We start from the raw sequence: 17,825 nt of genomic DNA, 5'->3' as shown, positions 1-17,825 counted from the left end.
GAGAGAGAGAGAGAGAGAGAGAGAGAGAAAGGGAAAGAAAGCGTTCATGCTATTTCTTTTGGAACAAATGACGTGAAAAAATTGCACTATCGACGTAAAAAAATATGTGCCGGAAGAAAAGCTCCGGTTACAAGCGTTCGATACTCCTACTTTCTCGAATTTAAGCATAATCGTTTCGTTTCGAAAAAATCAACAGAGTTAGGATGAAAACGAATGAGGAGAAAAAAGAGAGAAAGAGAGGAAAAGAGAGAGAAAGAGAGTTACGAAGACGGATGGTGTAATGTCCGAAAGGATCGACGATCGACGTGAAAGGTGCGCGCATGCGTGTCTGCAAACTACCATTCGTGAAAAATATATGAAAGTACGCGGAACGAAATGTTAGAGAGATGCACGTTCGCGTCTGTATTGACGTCGAATTTACGAAGGCTTGCTCAGGGTCACGTATCGTTCTCTCGCACCCTTCTAGTAAAAGAAGGACGAGAAAGTAAGGGGCAGAAAGCACGCTTGCTATATCCATGACTATCCGATTCATTTTTCACCGAGCAACTCGCCCGTAGATTCCCGACTTACTAGACGTCCGATCGACCTCTCGAAGTTCTCTAAAGCTTACGTTCTTTAAAAAAGATCTCTTTGAGAAGGTTTACTTTTCTTAGGGCTAACTCGTATCTAAATATATATTGGATATAAACGATATATACCTGTTAATTATATCTCTCTGTTTTCGTTTTAACAATATTTCACATTGATATCTGTGAAATCGTTTACAGTAAAAAATAACGATCAACAAATGATTTATTTAGATAGTTTGCTATTATTAATGATTTCGATATTGTTGAAGATTTACTATATACATATATGTCTAGATATGTTCGGACACAGACAAAGAAACATGGAAACACACATAAATATATCCAAATGGCAAAGCTATGATAAGGAACAGGGAAAATCACCTCGTGTTGCAGACGCGTTTTATATACGTGCGAAAAATATGCCAGTGTTGGCCAAATATACCGGCGAAGACATTTCACGAACGTATGCCATGCCAGAAACGTGTTCGTAGAACCTAAATAAAAAGAAGAGAGAGAGAGAATCGCGAGGGTGGTAAACCGAACACCGCCATGTTATCTCGAAGTATCATCCCTCGTCTCTTGTTGATTTATTTGAGATATACACGGTGGTGAATCATATAACCTGTTACAAGTCTGTACTTTTGATAAGGAAACTAACCACATCGATGCAACATGTTTAGATACAAAACTAATAATTTATTCGCTTCGAAGAAATAACCGAAATCGTTTCTTCGAATTTTTCGAATCTTCTCGATATCTCGAATAACCTACAGAAACTCGTAAAAAGTTAAACGATTCGCTTTATATATATATGCCATTCCGTTCTCAACATTTTTATCAATATGACATGCACTTAGAAACGCAGCTCCCAACGAAGATTTCATCGTAACTATAGAACGTACAATTGAAAGTTAGTGTCCTATTTCCTGCTATTTCCACGAGTCATCTTAACTCGTTTATAAATGTTATCTAACTCACAGAAACGTATATTGTTGTACAGTATATTTCACGAATCGATAAAATAATCCTTGTTAATCATCGTTAATCGATACCATCGTTCACTATTTTTATAAATTTTGAATAAAATTCTTTTATATAGCTTTGATATTTTCTGTTGTTAATATTAACTGCACTTATGTCGATATAGAATATCAACAAACAGATTTATATATTTCAGTCGTTATAATCCTAAAAAGATCAACTTCTCTTCTTAAAAGATTATTTTAGTTCAAAAAATAGATTTTTTTTTAATATTTTTATTCAATAATATTATCCTTTAAGAATATTTTCTGTCAATTTCGTTAGAAAATTCAAACGATTTGTAAAGTTACAACCGTTTAAAGTCAAGAGTTACCGAGTTCTTAAACAAGTCTAATCGCGAAAAAAATACTGTCAATAAAGCCTTTACAAAAGAACAGCATGCAAAGAAGGTTCGTTATATATCATAAAAATCAACGACTTAATGTATGCATAAAGAAAAAATTTTCAATAATATTTTGAAAATTATTCAATAGATTCGAATGAAATTTGGTCAAATTATTTCTAATATCATCTAACTTGTTTATATGAAAATTGTTTCAAGAGCAATAGTCTTTTTGATTTTTAAAAAAGTGATGAAATTTTTCTCGAAAATCTCATGTTAAATTCAATATATTTTTATTAAATAAAATACCTTGAGAAGATGCTATTGGTACTACAAATACCGTAGAAATGACCCTGTTTGGTTCGACATCGATAACGTCAAGAAGATAACAAATCGTTTGAAATTTTTCATTGAAAACTATTTCTCAAAGTGCAGACTAGCACACATATTTAACGATTTCTTATTAACAAAATTAATTACAGGTAAAAGAAATGAAAAAAAGAAAAGTTAAAAAGATTGCATTTTTTTTAAACTTCCTAGATATATGTAACCCTTTAAAATGATTAAAAATCGTGAGAGCTTTCTACGGATGGCAGTGACGTAGATGTACATACGTCACAGAGTTAGGACGAATACGGTCGAGCATTCGGAGTGCGATCAATCAGAAATCAGATACTCGAATACGTAAGCTCGAGGGAGGCGATGGCTGCAAAACTTTCTTCTATTAAAGAGATGAGATTTCACTGAAGAGAATCCGCGTCCCTTTCCGTTGATCCCTCTCGTCCTCTCTCTCCCTTTCCTCTTGCTATTCGAAATCCACAAAGGACGCAAGCGTTGTGCAAAGTACACACATACATATACATGGAGACAGCATAGACATATATATATATATATACACATACGAGCGTGTACGCACACTCATTCGAAGGATTTCCGTTTTGTTTTTCCGCTCGATCCCTCTTTATTTCACCGGCGAGGAAGCCGCGGGCGGGATTAAATACCCACGTTAATCCGATTCACCGTAAATGTTTTTGAGCGACTCTCTCACTCTCTCTCTCTCTCTCTCTCTCTCTCTCTCTCTCTGTCTCTTTCTTTTTCTTTCTCTCTCTCTCTCTCTCCTTTTTCCCCTCTTATACTACGTTGTTACGTCACGAGGCTTTCGCAAGCTTGCGTGAACACTTTACACCACCACCTAAATGACGGAACTTCGTTCTAACTTCTATACGGTGATCTGCACTTCCCTTACGATTTCACGTCATTGTCGTTACTATAGTCATTTGCCATGAATCACAAAAAGAGATATCTACGTTACATTATGGATACAAACGGAAAGTATCTTCTTTTTTTTTCTTCTTCTCCCTCTTAAGAGAAGGATCATGCACCCTCGGTCTTTCTACGCTTTATATAATCTCGCTCGTTCGCGTTAAATTTATTCATAGCTCGGCTAACACCGTTACAATGTATTTTGCCTACCGCGAGAAGCAACAGGAGTCATTTATATCGTGCGAATCGCCTCGAATTTTTGAATATCCAATGATTACGATTTAGTCTGCCTCGAATCGTGAAGCAAGCGAGACCACGTATGAAAGAAGACAACAAAGAAAAAACAAAGTAGAACAAGAAGAAGATTATGAGAAGGAGAAATAATATTCTTACGTTTCCGTGCACCCCACGATGAATGTTTATAACTCTCGATGTGTGTAGACAAGTGCACGCACGCACGACACTCTGCGTCCTGTAAACTCTCGATGACGGCAATGCATCCGTTTCACATCGATGGCGATTCCTATAACACGTACGATGAAAAATATCATTAAGGAATATCTCGCAAATGGAAATATCTTATGACATATAAGTTTCTATGAGTTGGTATAGTAAATACGAGAAAACAAAAATTGCGTATATAAATTTGTTGAAAAATGGGGAAATATTCCGCGTGGTATTATATATAAACGTTTTGTCGAACGCACGACTAAACGAGAATAAAGCAAAGGCGAAAGAGTGTAAGAGAAAAAAGAAAAATAGGTCTAAGTGGATATATACGAGAGGGTGTGCAGGTGTTGGGTGCCTTTCGGATATATTCCATCGAGAATGGATATAGGTGCGGACGCGCACGTGCTCCATGCCGCGTGTCAAGTTGTATACTCGCTGTAAAAGACATACATTATTCAGGTCGACACTCGGGCATTGCCTACGGAGGTGGATTCGTACGACTGGGAGATTCGAGAAAAATAAAAATCTACGAGAAGGAGGATACAATGTGACAGCCTGCGATTCCAACGGAAGAAGATGGCGACACGTCGACTGGTTACCGACATAGACTCCAACGATGTTTGCTGCTTTTTAAAAATGTCAAGAGATAGCCAAGCTGACGTATAGGTAGTATAGGCATATACTTAATCCCTTCGATATCCTTAGATGCGTTATTATGTAAGTCGAAAAATAATCAGAATTAAAATATAATAATAACGATTCGAAAACATTTCTGATCTATAAATAAGTTCTGATCTATACATTTTTTTCAAACGTTATTTCAGTCCACGTACATACATATGCATATGTTATCTAACAGTAAAAAGATCTACGCACGGAGAATCCCTACGAATAGATTTTATTTTCGCGGAAGGTACTTTTCCCATTTCCTTACATAACTGTAATAAAATAAAGAGAGATAGAGAAATTCGAGAAGCGTTCTACGATCGATATCTAATATCTATTTGCTAATATTTCACACATAGTTGGCAGAAAACCATCAACCTCTCTAAACTCTCTTTGAACGCCATAGAAAAACTGCGAACAAATGGTTCACGAAAATGAAAAAAATAAAATAAAAAAGAAAAAGAAAGAAGAAGAAAAAAGTGGGAAAGCAAGGGATCTTTTCGAATCCATTTACCAAGAGACGAATTCGTAGACGTCCGAGTCTTTTCGGAAACTTCATCGATTCGACAAGCAAACAAGCTGAGAACGTCGTGTCGTTCGCGTCGCGCGGTTTACGGATTAAAGTGGATTTTCTGAGCTTTGAGATAACATCCCTCCGATGTTCTTCCTTCTTCTTCTTCCTCTTCCTTCCCCTCTTCTTCCTCTTCTTCTTCTTCTTCTTCTTCTTCTTCTCTTCTCTCATCTCTTTTTCCTGCCATCAGCCCCATCGCTCGCTCGCTCGTTCTCGCTTTCGAAAGTAAGCAAGAACAAAGGTCGAGAATCGCGCGATAAGACGAGCGAGTTCCACCCTTCGACCAATATTTCTCGCTACCTTTCCTTCTTCCTTCCTTCTTCGCCCACGGTCTTTTCATCCTTTACTCTACTACGTTCGGATTTTATCTTCGTAATTCCCCTCTTCTTTCCCCTTTCCATCCCACCTCTTACTTCCGTTATCTAATGTTTATGGACGAACTGATCCGGCCTGTAGCGTCGATCGCTCTTTAAACGAGTCTTTCGAGATTAACCTCGTACCTCTTCCATTTCTACTTTCAATGCTTCCAGTCTGACGATTCTACGTAACACGAAAATTACGTAAAATGAAAGAAGATTGGACATAAGGAGAATATTATCGTCGTTTGTTAGAGGAAATACACCGATCCGAGCGAGAACACGAATCGGAACGTAAATCGATTTGTATCGTTTCAAAAGACGAAATAAGTAAGGTAGAGGGAAAGAAGAGAGAAAAGAAGTAGCAAGTCGATAAATGAAAAAAAAAAAAGAGAAAAAAGAAAAAAGAAAGAAAGAGAAAAAGAAAGAAAGAAACAAGAGAAATGTCGGAACGACGTTCGAAGTGGTAGAAGATGGGGAAAGCCGCGGCCCGTTTAGCGGACGGAGATGGAATTTCGTTTCCAAGGAACACAACCCCTATTTAACCACGTCGGTAAGAAAGTTAGATAGCTTAGGCTAGCGCGTAACTAAATAACAAGCAAGAAGAGATATAGTTGCAGTGTAGAGGCCGTAATTAAAACCGGCCGGTATTTACCCGGGGGTAATGAAGGGGCAAACACACAGTTTGTCTCCGTTAGTCGTACCTATCTCGGTATCCTACTCCTTCCCATTAACCATAGGTAGAGCTATAGCATCGAAAGAGCGGATACGAACGCAGACTCCTACACAAGAGACTTATCGGTGACGATTCGTCCCCGAGCTATGCGACAAGTAACGAAACGTTGCCGTTGAACTTTTTAGTGAGTTTCTCCCATGTTGGACTTTCATTTCGAACAACGCCAAGGCCAAGCCCTTTCTCCCCTTTTTAAGAAACATTTCGCCATACATGAATGACGGCCTGTACAGTCTCCTCGCCAAGCTTCTCTTCTTCCCAAGCGATAAACTCAAAGAGAAAAATGATCCGAACTCTTACGAGGCTCACGAGGATCAGGATCGAGTGACAAATAAGAGCTAGAAACGAGCCAGCCAGTTTCCTTATTTTCCAAGCAGCAAGAGATTGATACCGGTCGAAAGGAACGATCCTACTTTTACTGGATAGTTCGTATTCCCTAACTATGGGGTTTGCTTTCATCTAAGCGTCGCGATAAATCTTCCAAGGTCGATCCTACATCCGACATTCTCTGGCGTACCTCTCCTCTTTCTCTTCCACTCTCTTCTAATCCTCATCAAATCCGAAAATCAGTCACGCGATCTGTAGTAATCGAGAAATAAATTGACGAGCGTGCAAGGGAAAAAAAGGAAGCACGATTAGACGTGCGAAATATGTTCGAGGGGAGAGATATCGAATAGATTGGATCTAAAAGGAATTCGAAGGCAATAGTGTCTCCAATTTTGCCATAGGTTCGACGGCTTTAAGAGCAAAACCACGGAGTTGGCTCGGTCGAGGAGACAATTGGACGTCGGCCATAGTCTTGAGCGACAGCACAGATGCGGCAAAAATATTCACAATTACGTCCCGCTTAACATCCAGCCCGTCTCTGCCGTGAATAATAGACGGGCCATCCGGCGATCCTCTTACCTCCCCTTCTTCCTCGCACTGCTCTACGGAGCAGAGTCACCACGCTCTTTCTGTTTCTCTCCGCCTCTTTTCGTCTTTCGTTCGTCAGCGACGTGCTTCTTAGAAATTCGGTTGGCCTAGAAATTGGCACAAGGTTCCAACGGCCATCTTATATCACGGACGCCATACGAATTTTTCTATTTTCGCAGTTAGTAGCCGTCACTCTACGTGGTCACGAATTCCAAAAATGAACGCGGAAGCCACACACATCGTCGAGACGACGTACGGTCTTTCAAGAGAGAGAGAGAGAGAGAGAGAGAGAGAGAGAGAGAGAGAGAGAGAGAGAGAGAGAGAGAGAGATAGAGAGAGAGAGAGAGAGAGAAAGATAGAAAGAGTAAGAAAGAATCAGAGTAAATAAAACATAAATAGAAAAGTGAAAGACAGAGAGAGAGAGAGAGAGAGAGAGAGAGAATGCAAGGAGATTAATGCTTCGACCACTTTAATAAATTTGCTGAGGCGATCTCAACGGAAAAGTTTTTCTCAATTAACTGACTTAATACAAATACTCGACGAACGTGTACCATCTTCGACCGATGGTACTTTCTCGCGATATACATAGATGATATTTAACTATCTCGATCGGACAAGAAACACTTTGCATGAAAATAATAAAAAAGACTTGTTTAAGAAATAATAGAAATGCTGTGAGAATAATTGAAGGTAACGTCGAAACGTTCTTAATCCTTCGATCTTTAAAATACATTTAACAAGTTTCGCGAGAAAATATAAAGAAAGATTCGCGAGATAAACTCTGTCTTGAATAGAGCTCGATGAGGAGAGACGGCTTTGGTCGATTCCCTTGACGAGAGACAACAACGTCCTCCTCCAACTGTGTGCAAGAACTCGTGTCGTTCGAAATTCCTCGGCGAACCTATTATCGGGAAGCACTAGCGTTTTAAAATATACCCCCGGCGTGTGGCATTTGCAATTCCGACGAGGAGCGGCGAGTTTGCAATTCGTTGGAGAGAGGCTCGGCCGACTCTCCTCCTCTACCGCAACTTGCATAAACACATTCGAGCTCCGTGCGAGTGTGCGCAGCTGTACCAGCCGAGTGCACCTTCAACGCTCCTCCGAAGCTTCTCCTCCGGCGCTTTTGACGTTCATCCACCTCCACTTTCGCCGATCGACCGATCATCTCCATTCCGATTACGATTACGACTCTACGATATATAGGAAGAAGCCTTCGAACTAACTCGGACCGGTGAATCGAACGGAATCATCTGTAATAAAATTCAAAATCAAACGAGATTGCTCTCTCTTCTTCTTTCATCGAACGAACCTATCCAAGCTTACACCGACTTTCCCTACGTAAATTCTATCCTTCTTAATTTCACCTGGATAATATTTTTTATAACACAATAACAAAGCAACGATTAACGATTTCGTGTCGTTAAATACAAGAAAGAAAAAGAGAGAGAGAGAGAGAGAGAGAGAAGCATTCGCCCGATGAAATTTTAATGAATGGAGACTCTTTTTCTTTTCGCATGGACAGATGTCCTTTTAAACGAAGGACTCGCTTTACTCGACGATAATATCTCTTTTTCGTGACTCTTCCTTCTCGTGCAGGAAAAGAATACGATGCTCGGGCGTGAACGGTGAAACTCCCCCTCTCTCTCTCTCTCTCTCTCTCTTTGTGTTCCATTCTTTCCTATCTTTTTTCGCACCCTCCCACTTACACAGCATCAAAAATTGGAAAAGAGCCAAAAACAGCAAACCGCCTTTCTTTCTCTCGACCCAAGCGTATTTCTCCTCCTTTTCCCGTCTCCTTATTTTCCCACATCAATTTATCCCTTCGTTCTTCTGTCTCCGTTCTTTTTCTTCCTCTCCTTCCGCTTCCACTTTGGCTTTCGTTTCGCCTCGTCCTGAGCGAGCGACCGCGGATAAATTATTGTTTATCTTTCCTCGCACACCCTTCCTCATTTTTTCCTTCGCTTTCATTGTTTGTTATTGATAAAAATTAATCGGCACGTACGCCGAGCTACCTCGAAAAATCGAAACGATTCTTGGGAGATACATATAAAAAATTAATCTGAGAGAAGTGGAAGAGAGAGAAAGAGAGAGAGAGAGGCAGGCAGCACGGGCATTCACGAGGGAATGGATGAGCGAAAATCGTTCCGAGAGTAAGTAAATAATCCGGAGAATTAACGGAAATTCGATAAAAAAATAAGTATGCAAACGGTAAGCTAGTCTCCCTTTTTTCTTCCATCCCCTTTCCAACCACCCACCCGTTTACTCGAAAAAAAGCATAGAATTCAATTTTCTCTGACGTTGGGATCAGGATCGAAGACGATTGCTTTCTTTTCTCTCGACTTACGATCGGGTCGATGTCGCGAACTCGCGAGAATACATTTTAGCGACGAGTCAAGGTACTGAGGCCGAAGAGAAATACGTTGACCGAAAGTAAAATGTCCTAGCAAATCGGCGTCGCGGAAAATGGAATTTCCAATACGTCACCCACGGCGAATTTCGATGGTAGCAAATTGTGTATCAATTCGGTCCATTTCATCGGCTTCTCTTACGCGGCGAACCGATGCGTCTTTCGAAAAACTATCCGAATATCTTCGTATTTACAACTCTCTGCTGCTCGTCGTTGAATTTCGTACCGTGAAATAATTTCTTTCTCTCTCTCTCTATCTCTCTGTCTCTCTGTCTCTTTTTTTTTCCCACCCCCCTTTCGCACAAAACCCTCCCCCTTCGCTTTAACGAATTTCAGCCGGCTATTTCCGTCAGTTCAACGCAGCTACTACTTTTTATCACATCGTTGCCGCAATAACGACGCAGTTAAATTTTCGAAACAACCACGAGAAAACAATGTGCGGATGCAACGACTTTCATTCATGATGGAATAATAAGTCATCTCGCGTGTAAAAGCTGAAAGAAGAAATGAGAAAAAAAAATAAAAAAAATAAGAAAAAGAGATAACTCGTATTATTGGTCGTTCAATACTATAAATCATCAAATCACTATGTCGAAAATCATTATTTCATCTCGATACATATCTTAAGTATTTTATCTTTAGTTTCCTTTCTTTCTTATAGATACCGTGTATTATAAATCGACATACTTTAAACGTTTCATCGCAATATTCTCTAAGAAACATAATCAAAACGAACTGTCGAGTTTCTAAAAAGAACTAGTCGAACGAGTTAGTCGTTGATGAAAAACGGAAGTAGTGACAGGTTCACGATACTAACGGTATAATATATTATACATACTACGATATATATATATATATATATATATATATATATATATATATATTGAAAAGAGTTGTAGGAAGCACCTTACTTGAAAATAAACGCGCGCACGTACGAGCAACTGTTACGATCACCGTAGATAGCACCTGTTATCTTTATTTCGGCATTTTCAACTCGTTGCTTTCATGGTTCGTTTCCATTTCATGCTCCTCTAAATACTCGAGCAGCGTCCTTACATCTCTCAAGATACATCCAATGCCATCTTCCACGAAATCTCGACGATATCTTCGACTTGACGATCATTCGAGCTGATGATTTCGTACATAATCCAAATGTTCTCATTTCTGTCATAAATTTGGACAAAGGAATTTCGCATTTCCCTGCAAGTGAAATAACCGAGGAAATAACAAAGGAAAACAGCTTGAAAATAATTTCTTTGTATCTCCGTGAATTATCGAGGTTATCAGGTATGTGTCAGAAAACTAACCGAGCTGGAGAACGAAAGAAAGAAAGAAAGAGAGAGAGAGAGAGAGAGAAAGAGAAAGAGGATTTACCTTGTGCGTACCAGTCGCATTTAAATTGCTAACCACGAGTGCCAGCTAACGCGGGCTTGTTTCAAAAAGGAAGAAAGTCAAAGTAAATGCAGGCCGAAACGATATCATTTCCTAGATTTATCGTTCTGCTTTTCTACACATAACTTTCGACTCACGTTTTATCTTCCATCCTTTACACCATAGGTGGTTTATCGTTTCGACTCGACGATCGAAAATCACGCGTCATCTTGCGTTAGTTAAAAACGAGCTTTGTAATACAGGTTGATGATAAGTTTGTGAGACCCTTACGATTATACGAATGTGCACGCAAACTAGAAACTCAAGGACTTTCTTGTAGCTTATATATTACTTATCCTATCGTTTAAACACACATGGCTAACTTCTTACCACACGATCCCCATCATCGATCAATCCGTTCTCTCGCTACTTAAATTCACTAAGCATCGCTTCGTGTTTAAAATCAAAAGTAGTAGAGCTCACGAGGAGGTCTTCTCACATCTTACTCAATTATGGAATAGAGACAGGTAGAATATAGACGTGTATTTGTAGTTGTCTAAGGAAAATGCCGCATTCGAGATATTATCGTTTAAAAAATTCTGAAGATCAGGATTTCTTCTTATTATAAATGTAAATGACGATAGGAAACAGATTAGTCATAAAAAAAGAAAATAATAAAAGACAGAAACAAAAACGTTGCAAATTCACGAGGCACGACGTTATAAATAGTAAGAATCATTTATTCTCATTTGACCGAAGTATACGAGTAGAGACGCTAATCGTCAGTTGCCCACCAGTGCTTTACACGATAGAATGTAATATACAAAGCACGAGAACTTCGTTGAATTTTTATTCGTAAAGTAATCGTAAGAGTCTCGCAAACTTGTCATCAACGTGTATTTCAAAGCTCGTTGTTAAATGATGCAAGATGACGCGCGATTTTCGAGCGCCGAGTCGAAGCACCTTCAAAGCCAGAAAGAAAGAGAAAGACAAGTAGAGAGAGAAAGAAAGAGAGAGAGAGAGAGAGCCAAAGACTCGAAGTTCTTCTTTCGAAAAGAGAAGGATATCTTTTCAATTTCTCGGCACTGTGTATGAAGCCCGAGGCTTTACGAGGATTGGAGGGTGCCAACGCGGCAAATCGATATCTGACCTCGAGCTCTGCCTCTTTCTCTCTTGGCAAAGAAAAGTACGAAGAACGTGGTGGTTCGAGCTCAACAACCACTAACCGTAGAAAAATTTATCTACGTACACAGCCACGAAGAAAGAAAGAGAGATAGACGAACGAGAAACTACTTTTGTTTGCTTGTAACACGAATTAATCCATCCGGCTACGCAAGAGAGCTAAGTGACAACTTTCCGATAAGTCGCTTTGCTAACACTAACAAGTTGGATATAAATTTTAGGAATGTTTTAAATCGAATCAATGTCGACACGAGACAGGTTCAAAAAGTACATTACTTTATATAAATGAAAAATTATAAATTTCAGGAATAACAAACCAATTACGTATAGTGAGTTTCGAAAAGGGAGAACGAAAAGAGACTAGAAAAATCTTTCTTGTTGGATAGATGATAAAAACAACGTAAACGAGCTTATGGAAAACGTGGGACGTCCTGTGGTTGAGGATGGTTGTGGAAGGACCAACAGTATGTAGTAGAAGTTACCAGGAACGAAAAACTTTTCGTGGATTAGCTCCGTATGTAAAAACGTCGCATTTATCATTTCGTTGACGACATTGAGCTCGGAATTTCCTTGGTTTTCGTTATACTCCGCCGAAACGACAGATAAATTTTTCCGTAGAAAAATAATTCCGCTCTTTTCCTCTGTGCATGTACGAAAAGACTTTGGATAGAGAAACTAAGTTAGTTATCGTAAGGCGAGCATTCGAATTCTGGCGATAGCATGAAAAGTGCTTGGAAGAGAAGGCAGGTAATCCGTTTTGAGAAATAGAAGATGGAAAGAGAAAGTAAGATCAAAAAGCGAGAAATCGTGCTGGTAGACTCCGTATCTCGTTCCAGCTCGGAAGAAAATCTTCTTCTTCAACGAAATGCTGAACTTACAAGTTGTTAGTCCGAGCAGTTCTGCGGTTCTCGAAAAACGCTTAAGGAGAAAGAAATCGCAACCGCGGAAGGAAATGGTTGCCTTTCGTTGGATGCGAATCTAAGTAGATACCAAAGCGAACTAGAGAGACGTATTACTCGACTGAAAATAAAGCTTTGCTTCTAGCTCACTATGCGTTTTATCTCAGGCGTATAATCTAAAACAGGCCGTAAAACCGACTATACGAATCCGGGTCGCTTCATCCACCTCACCCGCGAACGTGCTAGGAAAGGAGCCAGAAACTGAGCCAGAAGAACGAAAGGAAGAGGGAGATAACCACGGAGAAGCCACGGAGAAAAGAGAGCTCTATACCATAGCCGCGAATAATGTATCTTTCTTGCATTTATATTCTTAAGATGTAAGTAGATATTTAGATATAAAACTTATTACGCTCCATAGATGCAACCTCTCTTTCCTCCTTATAAATGATATTTCGATATTCGTTAAATTAAAAATCATTGCTATCAAGATATGACGATTCGTCGTAAAATTTGTTGTAAGTACATATGTATGAATGTATGTATAGAGAAACGGGCCGCAACGAGTCACTAGTTGTGGAAATTCGAGCCACGTAGGAACCTTCACTTAACTACCCATTAAATACGAGCGACCGTTGCTATCCACTGTATGACTTTTGGCCAAGCTCTTACGGACGAAATCCACAGTAATCTAGAGAAAATTTCATGGCCGGTAAAAACTGGAATACTCGAGTAACGATCGATATCCGAGGTAATAAAAGTTGGACCTGATCTTTGCCACGAGCCAACATTCGCTAAAATTCCATTTTTTAAATCGATCGTTTATTTAGTTTATTCTTTTTTCTCTTTTTCTTTCTTTCTTTTATTTATTTCTTTCTTTTTTTTCTTTTTTTTCTTTTTTTTTTTTTTTTTTAAGCGATACTTTTAACTCATTGTTTTCGTATTAATGCCATATCAATGTTTTACGAGTACGGTCGAATAAAATTTTTAAATACGCGATGTTATTAATCGTCTACGATTTAGGGACCGAGAAACGATCGATCAAATCGATCACCGATACAAACTATGGAATCGAGAAAAGATGATCTATGAGTTTTATGAATCGATGATCGAACTTGTGGGTAATTCTACCTGATCTATGAACCAAACGAATTATCGTTGGTGGTACGAAATTACGAGTAGATGGGTATCGATATTGATGACAAATTAGCCGTCTCCGTACGATTAAACGACCCTCCTTCTTTTGACGCAAATTGCCTCGTTAATCTGGTATTAAATCGGGGTATAAACGATCGCGGCAGGTTCTACCTTTTCCTTCGAAGGGTCGTATTTTTGCTAGAAAATGGAAAGACCTCGTTGGAATCTTCTACGAGAGAAAATGTGTACATTAAAAATCTTCGACTTTAGAAAAATCCATCAAAAGTAGAAATTCAAACTATTAATCGGATTTGAAATAAATGAAATCAATTTACGTTGATCGCTCGTAGTTCGCTTGAAATTCTTTTCATAATTAATAAAACCCACATGACGACGAATTGAATCTAAAAACGAAAGAGAAAAAAAAGAAACATGTTTTTTTAATAGACTATTAGTAGATCTCCGAAAAAGTTTCAAAGTACAGACGTATTTGACGATTTCGATAATTAAATATCAAATTGCTTTATGATATTAGCTAATAAATGAATTATCAAATTGTTCGTTTATGTTCCGAATCGAAAAAAGTTCTTAAACAACTCGAATCTCCCGAGTACTGAAATACATCATATACTGACGTTATTACGGTGTTGATTGAAATTCAATAGTAACGATAAGATGTTAGTAGTCAAGTTTTGAAACAATGAAACGGTGAATGTCGATAATCAATGAGATCGCGTAGCAACCAATTTCGTTCAAAAAATAATAAACTATCGACTACGCGACGTAAACAACGTATTGTTTATATTTGGAGTTTGAAAAAACTTTAATCTTAGTTATTTCCAACTTCGAAATGAAAACAAGAGAGTACTTTTTCAGTGCGTTTTAAGCGTTTCGCAATTACTGTAAAAAGTTTTTAATCGCGATAGAAGACGAAAGTAATCGTCGTAAAATTCGTTCTGGATTAAAGTTAATAGAGATTAGCTAGGTATATTTTGAAAAATAACGATACACTTTAAAGATTAGCTTTTCGTTTGTACGAAGAGAATCGACTACCGTGGTAACGTTCTTTCCTCGTTAATTACGAGCAGCTTTCGAAGATAACTTCTCGGAGATATCAAAATCAGTAGAAGGGACGGAGGACTGAGAAACAAGAGAAGAGAAGAGAAGACGAGAAGTAGAAGGAGAATCGATTGGGCGAGAAAGGCGAAAGGAGATACTAAGACAGATTGGCACAATCGGTCTGTATCACGTTGCTACTTGTCTAACCGAGTGTAATCCAAGTTTGGCGCGACTCCACGATGATGTACGCATACATGCGTCAGTTTGGAACGCAAAGCTCGTTGGAAACGACAGGACGAAGGAGCGGTGGTCCGTGAAAGACACGGTAATAACGCGAACTATGCAGAAACTGGATAGATTGTCCGCACAAAGAGCGATTTCACGAAACTAGCGAAACTGGATCGCGGCTTTGTATTAGCAGCATTCAAAACACTTATGAATTCGTGCTTAGGTAGAACATGAAACGACGTTAACGTTAACGTTAACGTTAACGTATAAAGCATTTCTCCTTTACCCGATTATTTCTCGAAGAATCATTTCGAAAGGAAGAGAATGCGATTGCCATACCACCGAGAAATCTCAGAGAAACTTTTCGTTTCTCAGCTAATTTAATCCGAGCATTAACCCGATGATGGGTCGAGTGATCTTCTCGGTCTTTCTCTCTCTCTCTCTCTCTCTCTCTCTCTTATTCTTCCTCTATTTCTGGAATCTCCGTGAGATTTTCAGAGAACATTTACCAAGAACGATAATAATTCCTCGCAACGACAACGTTTGTTATGAGCTTATTAAGAAGGTTCTCGGAGTATTGTGCAAGATAGAAAGAGACGAATAGATACATAGATAGATAGATAGATAGATAGATAGATAGATAGATAGATAGATAGATAGATAGATAGATAGATAGATAGATAGATAGATAGATAGATAGATAGATAGATAGATAGATAGATAAAGAAAAAGAGAGAGAGAGAGAGAGTGAAAAAACGCGGGAATTTCGGTCGTTACATCGGCCACAACGTGCGAGAGGTTGATGCTGAGTAATGGAGCAATTAATTTGGGAAGTGCCTTCTCTTCTCTCTCCTCTCCCTTTTCCCTTTCTCTCCGACCGTGAAACAAGGGACTTGCGTTGAGGGTGGAAGTAAAAGGAAGAGAAGCACGCTCCGTCGATACGAGGCATTAAGCACACGCGAAAATGTTTGGTGCGCGAACCTCGATGGGAAAAGCCGGATAAAGAGGTGCGCGTGTTACGGGCGCCCGCCTAGAGAGGATCTATTTTCCTTGCTGAAGATAAATCCGCGCTGGCAGGTAAATCAATTTCCTGTTCCGTGGCAGCGAAACCTGCTGGAGACAGGACGAATCGTTATACTTTTTATAACATTTTTCCAAGTCAATTTCCTCTTCGTATCGTCGACGAAACTTTTGCGATATGTATCGTTCTATGAGGAATTTTTTTGTCTATCTCTTTCTTTTTCTCTCTTATTTCTTTCTTTTTTTTTTTGTTTTTCTTTTTTGTCTTTATCTAGCTTTTCGAACATACACGCGCAATAACATGGAATAAACAATATGCGTATATCAGAGAAATCAATGTCTATAAATATAACGTATTTTACTCGTAAAACAACCGAGATTATAATCTACGTTTAAAATCTAATTTTCCCAAAACTCAAATTCTGAGTATTCCGACATAAATTCAAATCCATAAGCTGAGTACTCAATTATCGAGATATCAACATATTTGTCGCTTTCAGAATAACTGCATTCATCGAATGTAATGAATTATAATATAATTCATCGCATACATATATGTATACCATCATTATATAGATATTATATAACGACCTATATAAAATAATTTCATGACATCGAGATTATTCAAATTATTTCTATTTCACTATCGAAATACATTAGTGTAACAAAAAATATATGTAAATATCTCGCCGATGGTAAATCCGAAGGAGGATCAAAATTTATGGATAAAAGAGAGAAAGAAAAAGAAAGAGTTACGAGTGAACAAACGATTCAAAGATCTTGGAACGGGTCGATATTGAAAAATAGTAGAATAATATTAACTTGTAGGTTGGACCAAATTAATCAGACGATAAATATCATATTAGTCACTCCAATCGATCGATTCATCTGGCATAGACGTCGAGAGAGCGATGATTATTACCGATGATCTCTCGATGCTCGAACACCGCCGAGAAGAGAGAGAGATAGATGTTGGTATATAGTCGTTCGTGTATCGTCGAGCAACGCCTCGGATATCGCGACAAGGACGCAGCGATAAAGGGACAACGTTGAGCCTGATGAGACCGAGCAACGTCGATGGAGAGAACATGGGAGGTCCACGACGACGGGAGTCTGACGAGCGCAACGCTAACCGGCAACGCTCTGTTTCTCTTCTCTGTCTCTCTCTCTCTCTTTGGTGGCATTGTTCGTTCAACCTACGGGGTCCCGCATGTCCAGTTCACGCGTGATAACACGGCATTCATACGTGAAGAGCCAATGTTACGCTATTTACCGTTGCACTGGAACGGGTATTGGAGCTGCACCTGCATTTCGACGATGTTACGCGTCCATCCCTTCGTCCCTTCGGTAGGGTACGTTCGCGGGATACAAGCATAGGGTACGTTTATAGGGTACGTCCATAGGGTATGTCCATACAGTTTACGCACCGCGGACCGCCATTGTCTGTGACACCAATGTGTACATAGAAATGGTAGAGACCGAAAATTTTGTCGATCGAACGACGATTCTTCGCTCGGTTGGAACTTTCGCCTATTGAGTCACGAGTCTCGTTACTTTATGGATATACGCTTCTCTTTCTCTCCGTTCACCCATACACGGTGTTTCAATTAAAGCGATATTCCGTAACTACTAATAGAAA

The 17,825-nt window shown here is 39.2% G+C and overlaps 1 protein-coding gene across 3 annotated transcripts in view; it reads right to left on the bottom strand.

The window, feature by feature from the left end:
• The window catches only part of LOC127062484 (uncharacterized), a 313,355-nt gene that overhangs the window by 263,179 nt on the left and 32,351 nt on the right, over positions 1 to 17,825 (bottom strand). For 2 of the 3 annotated variants that reach the window (XM_050990814.1, XM_050990795.1), the window contains exon 2: positions 3,589 to 3,718. Coding sequence is in view for 2 of the 3 variants with exons in the window: in XM_050990795.1 (XP_050846752.1) it covers positions 3,589 to 3,718 (130 nt within the window). In the remaining variant the exon portion in view is untranslated. Of the gene's footprint in view, positions 1 to 3,588; positions 3,719 to 8,592; positions 9,537 to 17,825 lie in introns of those variants that run through there. The other variant, XM_050990784.1, reaches the window with a different exon arrangement.

The sequence above is a fragment of the Vespula vulgaris genome, chromosome 1 (genome assembly GCF_905475345.1).
Source record: "Vespula vulgaris chromosome 1, iyVesVulg1.1, whole genome shotgun sequence".
NCBI lineage: Eukaryota > Metazoa > Arthropoda > Insecta > Hymenoptera > Vespidae > Vespula > Vespula vulgaris.
This window is presented reverse-complemented; position numbering and strand designations above follow the sequence as displayed.